We start from the raw sequence: 14,446 nt of genomic DNA on the forward strand, positions 1-14,446 counted from the left end.
TCTGTGTGCGTATATTTATGTGTGTGTGAGTAGTGTTGGTTGTGCTTCATTTGCTCGCGCTTGTTACGATGCTTCTTAGGTGGGGTTAAAAGGGGGACAAGGATTTGTCGTAATTAGGCATGCATAAGCATATGCTGTCGTCTGCGCTTCAGGCTCAGGGCTCAGCCGCTTCTCTTGGCCTGGGCAAACACAGACGAGGCAAACACAAATACAAGCACACACCGAAAAAGAGAGTGGGCAGGAGAGGAGGAGAGAATGTAAAAAAAAAGCAGCCGAAACACACTCTACAAAGGACCATGTACATAATTAATTGTGCTTGTTGCTGTTGCTAATGCTGTTGCTGCTGCTGTTGCCGCTGTTGCTGTTGCTGTTTCACTTTGCCTGTTGGTCGACACGCGCTCCAGCGCCTGTAAGTAGGCAACGCTTTTCGCAACAAAACTTAACTCATCTGGCACTCGCCGGGGCGAGAGGAGAAGGGAATAACAGGGGGAGCTGGTGATGAAACGGCTTCTCCTTGACTGCCATAATTGATTGCTTTGCACGTCACAAGCCACATGAGCAGGCGCCACGCCACGCCCCTCGCTCGATGGGATCAAAACAGCGCTTGTGTGCGTGTTCGAGCTACAAAGATATTTTTAAACGAATATTTCTTTAATTAGTTGTAGCCTGGCTAAAAGGCGGCTCGCGGCGACTTCAGCTACTAGCTCTAACAATTAATTGGCTTCAGGCAGCAGCAGAAGCAGCAACAGAAGCCGCAAACTAAAAGCCCTCGACCGCATAGCCGAAGCTTAAGGAGAACACAAGAGCCAAACGAACCTCAATGACCGCAAATAATATTGCACAAATGTTGCCAGCCACAACACACACACACACACACACACATGCGTGGTGTGCATTTGTTTGTTTGTTGCTTCAAATATTTTCTTAAATTAACATTAGCAGCATTTGCAGCCGCCATTAAGACGAACCCATTGCCAGGCCGCAGAATGCGACTTGCGACTGAGTTGCTGCTGTTGCCTTTTTGTTTAATGGCCAACAACATGCGTAAATATTGCCCAACCAACACTACACACATACACGAACACGAACACGAACCCACACACACCCATACACATTCGTTTGTGTGTTTGCTTTTGAGCCATTTCAGTTGTGGCCACAGCTCGAGGCAAGGACATTGTCCACAGTGGCTCAGTTTTTCATGGTTTCTTCTCCGACATAATGCTCAACTTTCATCGTTTTTTTTTTTTTTTTGCTTTGTTGTTTTTGTTTGTTTGCGAAAGCGTCAACTACAAAATAACTCGCACCTTTGGGGACGGCAAATTAGCAAGACCGTAAAAATTACGTATACGCACCATTAGGCGAGCTGCCATAGTGTCTCATAACCCGTTCACAAAACCTCGTTCTGTGCTCTGGTTGCTTTGCTTGCTTGCTTGCTTCCTTGCTTGGTTATAAAACAAACGTCAAATGTGTTGTAATGGTGGACATTAACATTTAACCTTGAAGCACAAATTACCGCATTTTTGTCGCCCCCAAGTGACACACACGTACACGCACATCAACGCAAACTTTGTTTGCCACAAGGCATTTGTTGCCAAAAAGTTGAGCCCTGAAGAAGACAGACCTATAAAAAGCCAGCGTGAAGCAGCTGCGCAGCCACTTCGATGAGAGGAAGCTGCACCTGGCAAAGATGATGATAATGATGCTTCTGTTGCTACTGCTGCGGATGATGATAATGATGTTGTTGATAAGAGCCCCAAACATCAGCAAGCTCATGACTCTGTTGCCGCCTACTGATAAATATGAAACATGATTTTTAACAGCAATGCCAAAAAATTCTATGTGTAGATTTATGACACACATTTATAAGCCCAAAAAGTCGTCGCCAGCGGCTGAAACATCACCTCCTCTCCTTTCCTTCCTCCTTCATCGACCAAAATGAAAAGAAAACATGTGTGGACTAAGAGGAAAGGGAGGGGAACAGAGTGCAGATCGTTGTCGTGGCAAAAAAAATGGGAATTGATTCTGAATATGGATGGTTTTTCACAGTTTATGATTGAATTTCAATTTTAATGACAGCTCAATGTAATGAATATATTTTCAATTTCATTTCCAAATGCAATTTATTCATTTATAAGCTCAATTTTATATGTCTTTCGTTTTCCTCGAAAAACGAAAAACGCTTGCGATAAACGATTTAAAATTAGCTTGCTAAAGATTTAATGTTAAATTCAATAAATTGCAAACAATAAATTTACATATTAATCGTCCATTTTATAGCTACTTAACGCACCTACCGCGCCTCGTACAGCACATCCTTTTTAAGTTTATAATGAATATTTTTTGTTTAGTTTTACCTAATTTAGTTAATTTCATTTCTTTACAACATCTAAAACATTTTAAGCACAATGCCGAGCAGGCAATGAAGTCACGTTACATAGCAAACAGCTTTTTGTCATTCACGAAAAGCTATTGGAATTTATTAGTCATCGATAAGTTTTTCGATTGTGAAATAGTGATGGGGTATTGAAATCGATTGTTGCAAGCCACTTTTTGTCATCCACAAAAAGTTATTAGATATCGAAAATTTCTTCGATTACCAATAGTTACAACATTCAAATCGATTGTTCAACCTAACTTAAACACTAAATAGAAATCATATAATTGAATTGCTATATTTCACAAATTCGCTTAGTAAATATTGTATTTATAGCTTGTGAAAGCAGCTCAATATTCCTAGAGCTTTCACTTTAACAGCAAATGCAGTTGCCCTTGACGTCGTAACTTTTTGTTTATCAATTTCGATTTGCGATAAGATTGAACACAACAATTGGCTAACTTAGATCACTGACCCCATAGCTCCTTTCGCCCATCTACATAGCTGTCATGCAGCATGCCACAAACATTGTCATCTCACTTGGCATTTGTAACGTCCGCAAGTTTTTAAGTGCTGCTATTGCTGTTGCCGTTGCCATTGCTTGTATCTCTGGTGTGGCATGTAACACAGGCTATGTTCATTGTCCTTGCTGCTACATGCATCCCATGGACAACGCACGCATTTTATGACCCTGGCAAAAATACTTGTGCGAATTCAGCTCGAGTGCGCATAGATGCGTTTTCTCCATGTTGCACACACACACACGCACACTCGATATCTCAATGCGATTGGAAAGTTTTCGCAGCTGGGTTAAACTTTTGGATTTGGAGTGCGTAAATTGAGTCATTGCTGCTCCACTTAAGTTTTGATTGAGCATTTAAAGCATGCCGCGATTGGGTTTCCCATGCCACGGATTGCGTCTCCATCTGCGTCTGCGGCTGCTACCACAAGATGTATCCATGGCAAGTTTCATCATGATGTTGCCACGCCAACAGCCAACAGCAAGCAAACGCTTGGTAAGCAGCTTATGCTTGCGACGAGAGCGCTTCAAGCGCTGGAGAACCTCAACAATTTCAACATTGAACATCCGGCATCCGCTGCAATGTAATGGAAACCCAGTCGAGTCGCGAAACGCGCCACACTTTGTGCCACACGCTGTGCGGCAGGCAGCATTACAGCCAATGCAAGCGAAAATAAGTGTCGCGAACGGAAATCTAAGCAGAAATGAAAGTGACACATGGCCAAAGGAAGAAGGAGATGGAAATGGTGGCCGCATCGAGATAGTATCTGGAGGGCACACACAGCAGGATATCGGCGTGGAGAAGCTTTCGAATTTGTGCAGGTGGAAAAAAAAAAGAAAGAAAGAAAATGCCAACACATAAATCAAATCAAAAGCAAGCGACAAGCGACAACAAACGTTGCCTTCATTAATGTTTAATGTTAACCGGCTAACAAAATGCGGTTTCCACTCGACAAAGGATAACAGACAACAACGTTTACGAATATACATACCATATTACATATACATATATACCATATTTAATACTATCTTGCTTTACGAGCATAATTGCCGAATTGCGGCATATCATTTGCGGCTTTTGATTAATTGCCCGCTGCGGCAAATGTGGCAATTATTTTAATTTTTCTCCTCGGCCGCCTCGCCTCGCGCACATTTTAAGATAAGCCGAAAAATTAAACATTTATGCATGCCATAATTCTAGCACCCATATCTCATATCATCATCAGTCTCAGCCTTATAGTTTTGTGGAGTGTTTTGGCTTTGCTTATTTTCCATAAAATTCGCATAAAGGCGATGATTATTGCATTAGTAGTGGCGCCTGCTGTATGTGTGTGTGTGTGTGTGTGTCTGACTGAATCAAACGATGCGTATACTTGATATCTGGCTCGTTTAATTCTCTTGGCGGCGTAATTTACAACTCAAACTTAAATCTGGGCAACTTTTTGACTTGGCAATCAAATTGTCAAACCGACAACCTACAAAACACCCTCATCCTTAAGTCTAAGCTGCGCTAACCTGCAGCTGCAGCCTCAAAATGCAATTGAAACTTTAAAAAAAATTCGACTAAATCATTGATTGACTGCCTGATACGCTGTAAAGAGAAAGGTGTTAAAGGTATAGAGTTGAACATATTAAATGTAACAAAGAAAGCTATACAATGAACTGATATACATATTAGAGTTATGTATTAAGCAGCGACTACCCCGCAACAGCTACTTAACTACAGGGTATTGAGAGAAAGTTTGAAGCGTTTCGCTTTTATTTCTTGGCGCGGATCTCAGTCGCTTCGTCTGCCATTTGAATGGCTGTCAGCTGGGCGAGTCAGCAAGTCAAATAGAAAGTTTTTCGTCAACATTACGCAAATTAGTTTGCCAACCGAGCAGCAAATGCAGGCCAAGCTGAAGCTAAAACTCAAGCTGAAGATGTCTGCGAGTGAAGAACGATGGTAAATGACGATGACGAGGCTCTAATGCCATATAGCCAAGGGCTAAGTTTCAGTGTCGACTAGGACGACTCGCTCAAAGTTGGCCTAAGTGAGATGATAAAGCTGATGGCTAGGATTGAAGCCAAGTATCTGGTTTGTCTCCTCTTGATTGGGACTTGAGCTGGCGAGATTTAAATCCACTTTTTGGCCAAAGAAACGAAATAATAAAAGAAAACGACAACCACCATCTCTGGTTCCCACGAATTGGACGCAAGTCACATTGATATGCATTAATGGCCTCCGGGCAGAGCTTCTCCTCTCGACTCTCCGCGTGAAGCCTACACCTGTGAAATCATAAAATCAAATATGCATTGAATTACATTGTGTACCCGGGGACAATTATATTATCCCTTTTTTTGAAGAAGCAACAGCAGCAAAAAAAAAAAAACTTAACTCAATTTGCTGCCCATAAATTTGCTACCACAAGCGGCATGCCCCTTTCCCTTCCCCACATTCTGCAGCCGCATTTTTCATTCGACATTTTGTTGCTGTTGTTCAATTTTATTTGGTTCTCGTTTTTGCGCAAAAGTGCGTGTAATTCAATTTTTCATGCGCCGCCAGGCGACACTGTGACCAGGGAGGGAATAACGGCAGCCAAAGGGGTTCCGGCTAGGGCTACCTTTTGAGGGCAGTGAGCAGCGAGCGACGCGGCTGCAGAATTAAGACAAAGGACTACAACGAGAAATATGCGTCAAAGGCATATTTGGCACGCAATTTTCGAACGGCATGGCCTGATGTCCTTATTGATGAGAGATCCCTTTTCAGTTATCCGTTAACCGTTAACGGTTATCAATATTTGATGCCGGCAACCTTTTAAAACTTTTCTTTGTTCAGTGCTCAGCGCTCGGCTCAGCTCGTTTTATTTATTATAAATGTGCATAATAATACACAAAAGGCGTTCAAATGTAGCATCAACCTTGTCCCCAACCTCATTTGCCCATTTGCCTGCCACGTGCAACAGACAATCACTTAGGTGCCTCCGACAAGTTTCTGTGTGTGGGTGTGATCTACTTTTTGGAGCGACGCTTGGTGTCCGCAGTTCGAGATCTTAATTGTATGGGAGACCTAAGGAATGACGATTGTTGCGCCGTGTTGGCATTTCTGTTAGCCGTACTAACTGCTGGGGGTGCTGAAACGGGAGGACTGAGCGCAGATTGCGCAGCAGGCACAGATTGCGCAGCAGGCGCAGATTGCGCAGCAGGCGCAGATTGCGCAGCAGGCGCAGGTTGGCGATTGATCAAAATGCGAGCAGCGTCCTCGGAAATTATGGCAACAGCAGCAGCAGTGGGATTTGCCATGGGAGACTGCTGGGGATTAAGACTGCGGCTCTTGAAGATGCGACGCATCTCTTTGAGTACCGGCGCTTGCAGCACAGACATATTGCTGTAATCGTCCAGCACGTCGGCATCCTCATCCTCGACATCGAAATCCGAAGAGAAAACATCAAAGTCATCGTCGTACTGCAAGTTGCGTACATATTGCGGTAAGCTATAGATGCCCTGCAGCAATTCAAAGTCATCGGGTAAGCCGCAATCGCTCGCATTAAAATGGGTTAATTTTCTGGCCTCATATTTCGTATTACAATCAAAGCTGATGAGGCTATCGAACGGTGAGTAGGCAAAGCTTCTTAGCTCATGGACAAACTGATCAGCTGCTGGACCCAAATGGCTCCGCATCTCGTAGAGAAACTCGACGGTCCGGAGATCGGTAGTCTGCAACAGGGACTGCAACGTGACAAACATCTCCAGCAATTGCTGCTTGTTGAAATTAATCATCACAGAAAGATCCCGATTGGCAAAGTCCATGATGCGATGCAATGCACTCGGGCAGCGTCTAACAAAAAAAAACTTTTAGAGGTTTCCACATAAAATGTGCCATCTAGTTACCTCAATTCAGCTGGAGAGCAGCGCCAAAAGTCTAAATCATTTCGCCCAATCGAATACAAATTGTGGTTATAGACAAAGGAGCGCCAGGCAACCATATGACGGCACAGCATTTTTTATAATTATAGAAGAGTACCTGCAAATAATTGAAAATAATTAACAGTTAACTTAACAGTGTTTCAATTCCACTTCGTTCCAAGCAAAAGCACATGCACATGCATTTCGTTCCCAACAAAACCACAAATGTCATTTAAATTTGTTAATTATAACAAAAATTTTGCTCGAAACTATAAAGTTTTAAAATATGTGACTAATTATTCTTTTAGCCTATTTTTATTATTTATTTTTCTCTTACCGAGTCTCCGCAAATAACGCACAGTTCTGCACAAAAATATGAGTGACAACTGCGATGGAAAAACTACTCAAAATGTATGTATATCAAACAGTATTTACTTCCAAGTGACTTCGACATATTTGATAATGAAATCGATATTTATAAATTCGATACTCCTTCGCCACACAATAAGCAATATCATAAGTTAAGCTTACTCAGCAAACTGTTCATGATATGGATCTGCATTCGAACATAAGTTATGCTGAAGTAAACTCTTTCATAATTATGCAAAGTCAATGTAATATCCCAAAAAAAATTTCCTATCAATAAGATCATTAATTTAATCAATATTTAAACGAATAAAATGAAGACCTCAGCTTAACGGACTTTACATCGGATATAATCGAAGGCGTAATTACTTGTTATCTAAATAAGAAATTATAAAAAGTATAGAAAACTGTGTCTAAAGCTATGCGATTCAATAAATATACAACGGACATAACTCATTTTATTTGGCAACATTAAGTATAGAAAAGGAAGTGGACAGCTCAAGCAGCGAATCTGCTGTGGCAACCATTGAGAGTGGTCTTTCCGATGACGTCGCTTCACCAACATCTCTGTGTATGTTGTTGTTAAAGAGGCTTAGCACTGAACTGCTGGACATGGTCGTGTTGTGGCTGGCCAAAGTGCTGATAGCACTGTTGCTGTGACTGTGACTGGACGACTGATTGCTGCTGCTGTTGCTTCGCCTTCGCTTTACCACTGCGTGCTGGGCACTGCTCGCCGTCACTTCTTCTTCCGGTGCCTGCTGCTCCAAAATCTCCTCGCCCACAAAAGTCTCCTTGTCTGCAACCAGTTTGCTTTCAATTTTTTACGCAATGTATTAAAGTCTAGATCGTCATCACTGGAGCTGCTGCTGCTGCTACAATGAGAACTCATTGTTGTAGTTGTTACCTAGAGAACAACGCAGTATTATTTTAAAGAGTCTAGTGATGGGTTACGGTGTTGCTTACCTGTTGGCTCTGTGCTGTCGCCAGCAGCTCCATCCTCGCTGCTGTCGTCACTACTCGAGCTGCTGCTGCTGCTACTATTGCTGCTGCTTGCTTTAGTTGCCTTTTCTTCTTCCTCCTCCGCCGCTGCTTCTGCCTCTTCTTCGACCTCCGACACTTGCTTTCTTCGACGCTTGCTCTTAAGCTGCTGTGCGGAACGTTTACTGCTCGCTGGACGCTTCTGTGCCTTGGCCTTGGGCTTACGAGCTGCTCGCCTTTTCCGCCGCTTCGCAGCTGCCGTGGAATCCTCACTGCTGCTGCTGCTGTCGGAGGAGGTGCTCCAGCAGGTGCCTTCGCTGCTGCTGCTGGGCGCTTTTGGCGCTGCACGTTGCTGGGCGCGTGTTAGATTGCGTTTGGAGCGCATACGTAGGCACATTGGATCGTGACGACGCGCTTCCTCCAGCACAAGCATCCAGTTCTTGCCCGCTGTCGAGCAGACGCCCGTGCTGGTGCTGGGACCCATGAAGAGCTCATTGACTGCTGTCTCCATTTCCTGATCAATGCTGACACTGTCGCCATCACCTTCCCCATCGTTGGCCTTGGCCACCGGACTCGCCTTCTGCTCATCTACAAAGTCCACATCGGAGTCGCTATTCGAGTCGAGACTAATTAGCTCCGGCGTACGCAAATGCGGTGGCTTCTGTTCCAGTACGAAGACACACTCGTCGTCGTCGTCGCTGCTGTTGCTGCAGTCGCTGCTCTGGATGCAGTCGCTGCTCTGGAGCTCTATGTGGGTACTGATGGGCAGACTGGTGCCTGCTTGCATCCAGGAGTCAGTGAAGTATTCGAGCCTGCGGCGAAACAGACAGAGGGCACAATTGGGTGGCGGTGAAGAGCGTCCCGCTGTTGCGTTGTGTCCACCGACGGCATCGGAGCTGCCTCCCGTCTCCTGTTCTTGCTGGTCGCGGGCATCCACGCTGGGCTCGTCGCCGCTTTCGCTGCCGCTCTCTGTGAGATCAGCAAAGTGAGCGGCTAACGCTGGCAAGGTGCCACCTCCAACAGTATCTGAGACAGCGGGTGGTTCCACAATGACGGAGGACGCCATGTCCTCCATAATGGAAGGCGGCGCCTCTCCCAGCAACAACGACTCTGCCATGATTTGTTTGCAAACTCTGATGATGTTGGAGGAGGTGCTCCAACGGGTGCCTTCGCTGTTGCTGCTGGGCGCTTTTGGCGCAGCACGTTGCTGGGCGCGTGTTAGATTGCGTTTGAAGCGCATACGTAGGCACATTGGATCGTGAAGACGCGCCTCATCCAGCACAAGCATCCAGTTCTTGCCCGCTGTCGAGCAGACGCCCGTGCTGGTGCTGGGACCCATGAAGAGCTCATTGACTGATGTCTCCATTTCCTGATCAATGCTGACAGTGTCGCCATCACCTTCCCCATCGTTGGCCTTGGCCACCGGACTCGCCTTCTGCTCATCTACAAAGTCCACATCGGAGTCGCTATTCGAGTCGAGACTAATTAGCTCCGGCGTACGCAAATGCGGTGGCTTCTGTTCCAGTACGAAGACACACTCGTCGTCGTCGTCGCTGCTGTTGCTGCAGTCGCTGCTCTGGAGCTCTATGTGGGTTCTGATGGGCAGACTGGTGCCTGTTTGCCGTCGTCCTGTGGTGCTGCTGCCATCGTTGATGGCGGCCACCTCGGCGTTGGCGGCCACCTCGGCGTTGGCGGCCACCTCGGCGTTGGCGGCCGCATCGCCGTCATCAATCTCGATGACCTCGTTTGCGGGACGACGCATACTGATATTGATGGCCACCGTTTGGGAGCCGACATTCGAAGTGATTGTGTGGCGTATGGAGATGCCGGGCAGCTCACTGCCGTCGGTGGCCATGGTGACGCTGAAGGAATGAGTTGCACTGGGATTGGTGACAATTACACTGGTCGATGGACGTGGCGTGCGGCTGCTCCACTCGCTGGCTGTCGTCGTCGTTGTTGTCGCCGTGGTTCGCGGATTCTAAGATTGGCTTCGGGATTCTTTCCGTCTGTTGACTCGGACTCACTCGTTCACACTTGACGACGACCACGTCCGGTAGTGATGTGACTAATTATTCTTTTAGCCTCTTTTTATTATTTATTTTATTCTTACCGACTCTACGCAAATTACGCAAAAAAATATGAGTGACAACTGCGATGAAAAAACTATTCAAAATGTATGTCAAACAGTTTTTACTTCCTAGTGACTTCGACATATTTGATAATGAAATCGATATTTATAAATTCGATACTCCTTCGCCACACAATAAGCAATATCATGAGTTAAGCTAACTTAGCAAATTTTTCATGATATGGATCTGCATTCGAATCTGTGTAAGTAATGCTGAAATAAAATCTTTTGTAACCAACATTTCATAATTAAGCAAAATCAATGTAATGTCCGAAAACAAGTTTCCTATCAATAAGATCATTCAAAATAAGATCATTTGATCAATATTTAAACGAAACAAATGAAGATCTCAGCTTAACGGACTTTAAGACGGATATAATCGAAGGCGTAATTACTTGTTATCTAAATAAGAAATTATAAAAATTATAGAAAACCGTGACTAAAGCTATGCGACTCAATAAATATACAACGGACATAACTCAGTTTATTTAAATAAATTCGCTTCACAAAGTGATAAAACTACGTCCTCGAGATGAAAACAATAAATAAGTCAAACAATTGATAAACTATTCGTATTTTTAGTGATAAGAAAAGCAAAATAGCGAAGACAATATGCTGACTCAGGAGAACACTCATCTCAAAATCAAAATATATAATATACAGCAAAAGACGTCATTAGACAATCCACAGTTTTAATTCTCTTTATTGATTTGGGAACATTAAGTATAGAAAAGGAAGCAAAATGTTTCTCAATTCTAAAAATATGTTCTCTTATCGATCGAAGTGAATTCAATATAAGTTTTGTATGTAGATATCGCATACTTGAATAGATATTTATGTATATACAAATTTGTTATAATAGATCAAAAGAGCTCGCACACGCATTATCTTACTTGATATCTTTACATTTATTGCATTTGTATTTTCGGGGGATATATCTTAACTAAAGTTTAACGGGCTAAAATTTGTTTTGCAAAAAAATTCAAACAAAGTAGGGATGCTCTTTGGATATGCTCAGCATTCGGCAGACGTATGCGATCTGAATCTGGGATTTTGTTAAAAGTAGTTTGTCGTTTGTTTAAACTAATCTTACAGTAAATTACATCATATACATATAGAATTATGTAAATCTGTAGTTATATTCTAAATATTATTTATAAAATTTTAATCATAAATTAGTATAGCATAAATTTACAACTGAATTTCCATTCCGAATGCGAGCATATCACTTTTCTGGGGTTCTTTTCCTTAACTTTTTTTTTTTGGGTCTTCAGGGTGGGTCGGTATGGGCAATAATACGAATAATAGCATGTATTACAAGTGATGCGTAAACTACTCGTAATTGTAAATTGTAGTGTTCTCTCTGCTATCTGTATAGATATCGTGTATGTGTTTATGAATACTTAAGTAAATCTCTAAGTGTATGTACAACTTATGGGGTTAAGCTTAGGTCTGCGCGTAGTAAAAATACAATTGATTAAGATAAATACCGACAAGCTAAATAATTAAAATGTTTTAGTAGTCAACAAGAAGATCGATTCATATGCTACATCAATCATTTGTCTCTCCGTGCGGAAGAGTCTAACGATAAGACGATATAGTATACAAATAGTAAAACATCTATAAAAAAATGAAATAAAATTTGTGTGTAAAAACTGTTCTTGTCTGATGCGAGCAAAGCAGCAACATGGCGCGTCTTTAATAGGCATCCGGATCTGGGTCTGAGTCTGTTTGATCCGATTCAGCTGTGGCAGCTGCAGCAGCCTCGTCCTCATCCTGGTAGTCCTCATCATTTTCCTCCTCCTGGTCTTGTTCATCATGCTCTTCTTCATCCGGTTCATCCGGCTGATTCGCCAGCTCAATCTCTTCGCGCTCATTGTCAATCTCTTCATTCTCATTCTCAGGCTCAATATCGTTTCCCAAGATGACATCAGCTGACTCAGCGGCTGCATTGCTGGTTGCTTCGCCAACAACATCGATAGCCAACTCTGGCTCTGCATCTGCTCGATAATGCTGCAACTCGTTGCTGGCGTCCGAATAGATGCCCAGCTGTGCATCATCACTGGCACTGGGCAGCGCGTTCTGCAAATACCGCATTGCATCCTCAACGCCCAGAGATTGCTCATTGAACATGTGTATGATGGTTTTGAAGGGCTGCTTGCAGAGTGGACACTCCGGTTTAATCTGTAAAATGCGAATATGTATTAATATGACAATCTTTGAGAAGTCGTGCCTTAAGCACACTCACCTTGCTCCACTCGCAAAGACATTTGAAACAAAACTGATGCATGCAGGAGTCAGTGAAGCATTTGCGCCTGCAGCGCGACAGACAGATGGCACAATTGGGTGGCGGTGAAGAGCGTCCCGCTGTTGCGTTGTGTCCACCGACGGCATCGGAGCTGCCTCCCGTCTCCTGTTCTTGCTGGTCGCGGGCATCCACGCTGGGCTCGTCGCCGCTTTCGCTGCCGCTCTCTGTGAGATCAGCAAAGTGAGCGGCTAACGCTGGCAAGGTGCCACCTCCAACAGTATCTGAGACAGCGGGTGGTTCCACAATGACGGAGGACGCCATGTCCTCCATAATGGAAGGCGGCGCCTCTCCCAGCAACAACGACTCTGCCATGATTTGTTTGCAAACTCTGATGATGTTGGAGGAGGTGCTCCAACGGGTGCCTTCGCTGTTGCTGCTGGGCGCTTTTGGCGCAGCACGTTGCTGGGCGCGTGTTAGATTGCGTTTGAAGCGCATACGTAGGCACATTGGATCGTGAAGACGCGCCTCATCCAGCACAAGCATCCAGTTCTTGCCCGCTGTCGAGCAGACGCCCGTGCTGGTGCTGGGACCCATGAAGAGCTCATTGACTGATGTCTCCATTTCCTGATCAATGCTGACAGTGTCGCCATCACCTTCCCCATCGTTGGCCTTGGCCACCGGACTCGCCTTCTGCTCATCTACAAAGTCAACATCGGAGTCGCTATTCGATTCGAGACTAACTAGCTCCTCCGGCATACGCAAATGCGATGGCTTCCGTTCCAGTACGAAGACACACTCGTCGTCGTCGTCGCTGCTGTTGCTGCAGTCGCTGCTCTGGAGCTCTATGTGGGCACTGATGGGTAGACTGGCGCCTGTTTGCCGTCGTCCTGTGGTGCTGCTGCCATCGTTGATGGCGGCCACCTCGGCGTTGGCGGCCGCATCGCCGTCATCAATCTCGATGACCTCGTTTGCGGGACGACGCATACTGAGATTGATGGCCACCGTTTGGGAGCCGACATTCGAAGTGGTTGTGTGGCGTATGGAGATGCCGGGCAGCTCACTGCCGTCGGTGGCCATGGTGACGCTGAAGGAATGAGTTGCACTGGGATTGGTGACAATTACACTGGTCGATGGACGTGGCGTGCGGCTGCTCCACTCGCTGGCTGTCGTCGTCGTTGTTGTCGCCGTGGTTCGCGGATTCTAAGATTGGCTTCGGGATTCTTTCCGTCTGTTGACTCGCACTCACTCGTTCACACTTGACGACGACCACGTCCGGTAGTGATGTGACTAATTATTCTTTTAGCCTCTTTTTATTATTTATTTTATTCTTACCGACTCTACGCAAATTACGCAAAAAAATATGAGTGACAACTGCGATGAAAAACTATTCAAAATGTATGTCAAACAGTTTTACTTCCTAGTGACTTCGACATATTTGATAATGAAATCGATATTTATAAATTCGATACTCCTTCGCCACACAATAAGCAATATCATGAGTTAAGCTAACTTAGCAAATTTTTCATGATATGGATTTGCATTCGAATCTGTGTAAGTAATGCTGAAATAAAATCTTTTGTAACCAACATTTCATAATTAAGCAAAATCAATGTAATGTCCGAAAACAAGTTTCCTATCAATAAGATCATTTAAAATAAGATCATTTGATCAATATTTAAACGAAACAAATGAAGATCTCAGCTTAACGGACTTTAAGACGGATATAATCGAAGGCGTAATTACTTGTTATCTAAATAAGAAATTATAAAAATTATAGAAAACCGTGACTAAAGCTATGCGACTCAATAAATATACAACGGACATAACTCAGTTTATTTAAATAAATTCGCTTCACAAAGTGATAAAAACTACGTCCTCGAGATGAAAACAATAAATAAGTCAAACAATTGATAAACTATTCGTATTTTTAGTGATAAGAAAAGCAAA

General features: G+C 44.1%; 2 protein-coding genes across 3 annotated transcripts; both read right to left on the bottom strand.

Moving 5' to 3' along the window:
• Positions 1-5,698: 5,698 nt before the first annotated feature.
• LOC133844886 (uncharacterized) lies at positions 5,699-7,196 on the bottom strand. 2 transcript variants are annotated; one of them, XM_062279160.1, is made up of 4 exons: positions 7,117-7,196; positions 6,765-6,897; positions 6,080-6,711; positions 5,699-6,025 (listed from the first exon to the last, which is right to left on the bottom strand). In XM_062279160.1, the coding sequence occupies exons 2-4, from the start codon at positions 6,872-6,874 to the stop codon at positions 5,886-5,888; spliced, it is 882 nt and encodes a 293-aa protein (XP_062135144.1). In that variant the 5' UTR covers positions 6,875-6,897; positions 7,117-7,196; the 3' UTR covers positions 5,699-5,885. The 2 variants fall into 2 exon arrangements, with proteins under 2 accessions (XP_062135144.1, XP_062135143.1); XM_062279159.1 differs by having other exon boundaries at positions 5,699-6,711.
• Positions 7,197-7,556: 360 nt separating this feature from the next.
• On the bottom strand, positions 7,557-13,854 carry LOC133840027 (E3 ubiquitin-protein ligase Topors-like). The gene is made up of 5 exons (XM_062271680.1): positions 12,500-13,854; positions 11,953-12,435; positions 9,823-10,101; positions 8,109-9,786; positions 7,557-7,965 (listed from the first exon to the last, which is right to left on the bottom strand). The coding sequence occupies exons 1-5, from the start codon at positions 13,574-13,576 to the stop codon at positions 7,604-7,606; spliced, it is 3,879 nt and encodes a 1,292-aa protein (XP_062127664.1). The 5' UTR covers positions 13,577-13,854; the 3' UTR covers positions 7,557-7,603.
• Positions 13,855-14,446: the final 592 nt, after the last annotated feature.

The sequence above is a fragment of the Drosophila sulfurigaster genome, chromosome 3 (assembly GCF_023558435.1).
Source record: "Drosophila sulfurigaster albostrigata strain 15112-1811.04 chromosome 3, ASM2355843v2, whole genome shotgun sequence".
Lineage (NCBI taxonomy): Eukaryota > Metazoa > Arthropoda > Insecta > Diptera > Drosophilidae > Drosophila > Drosophila sulfurigaster.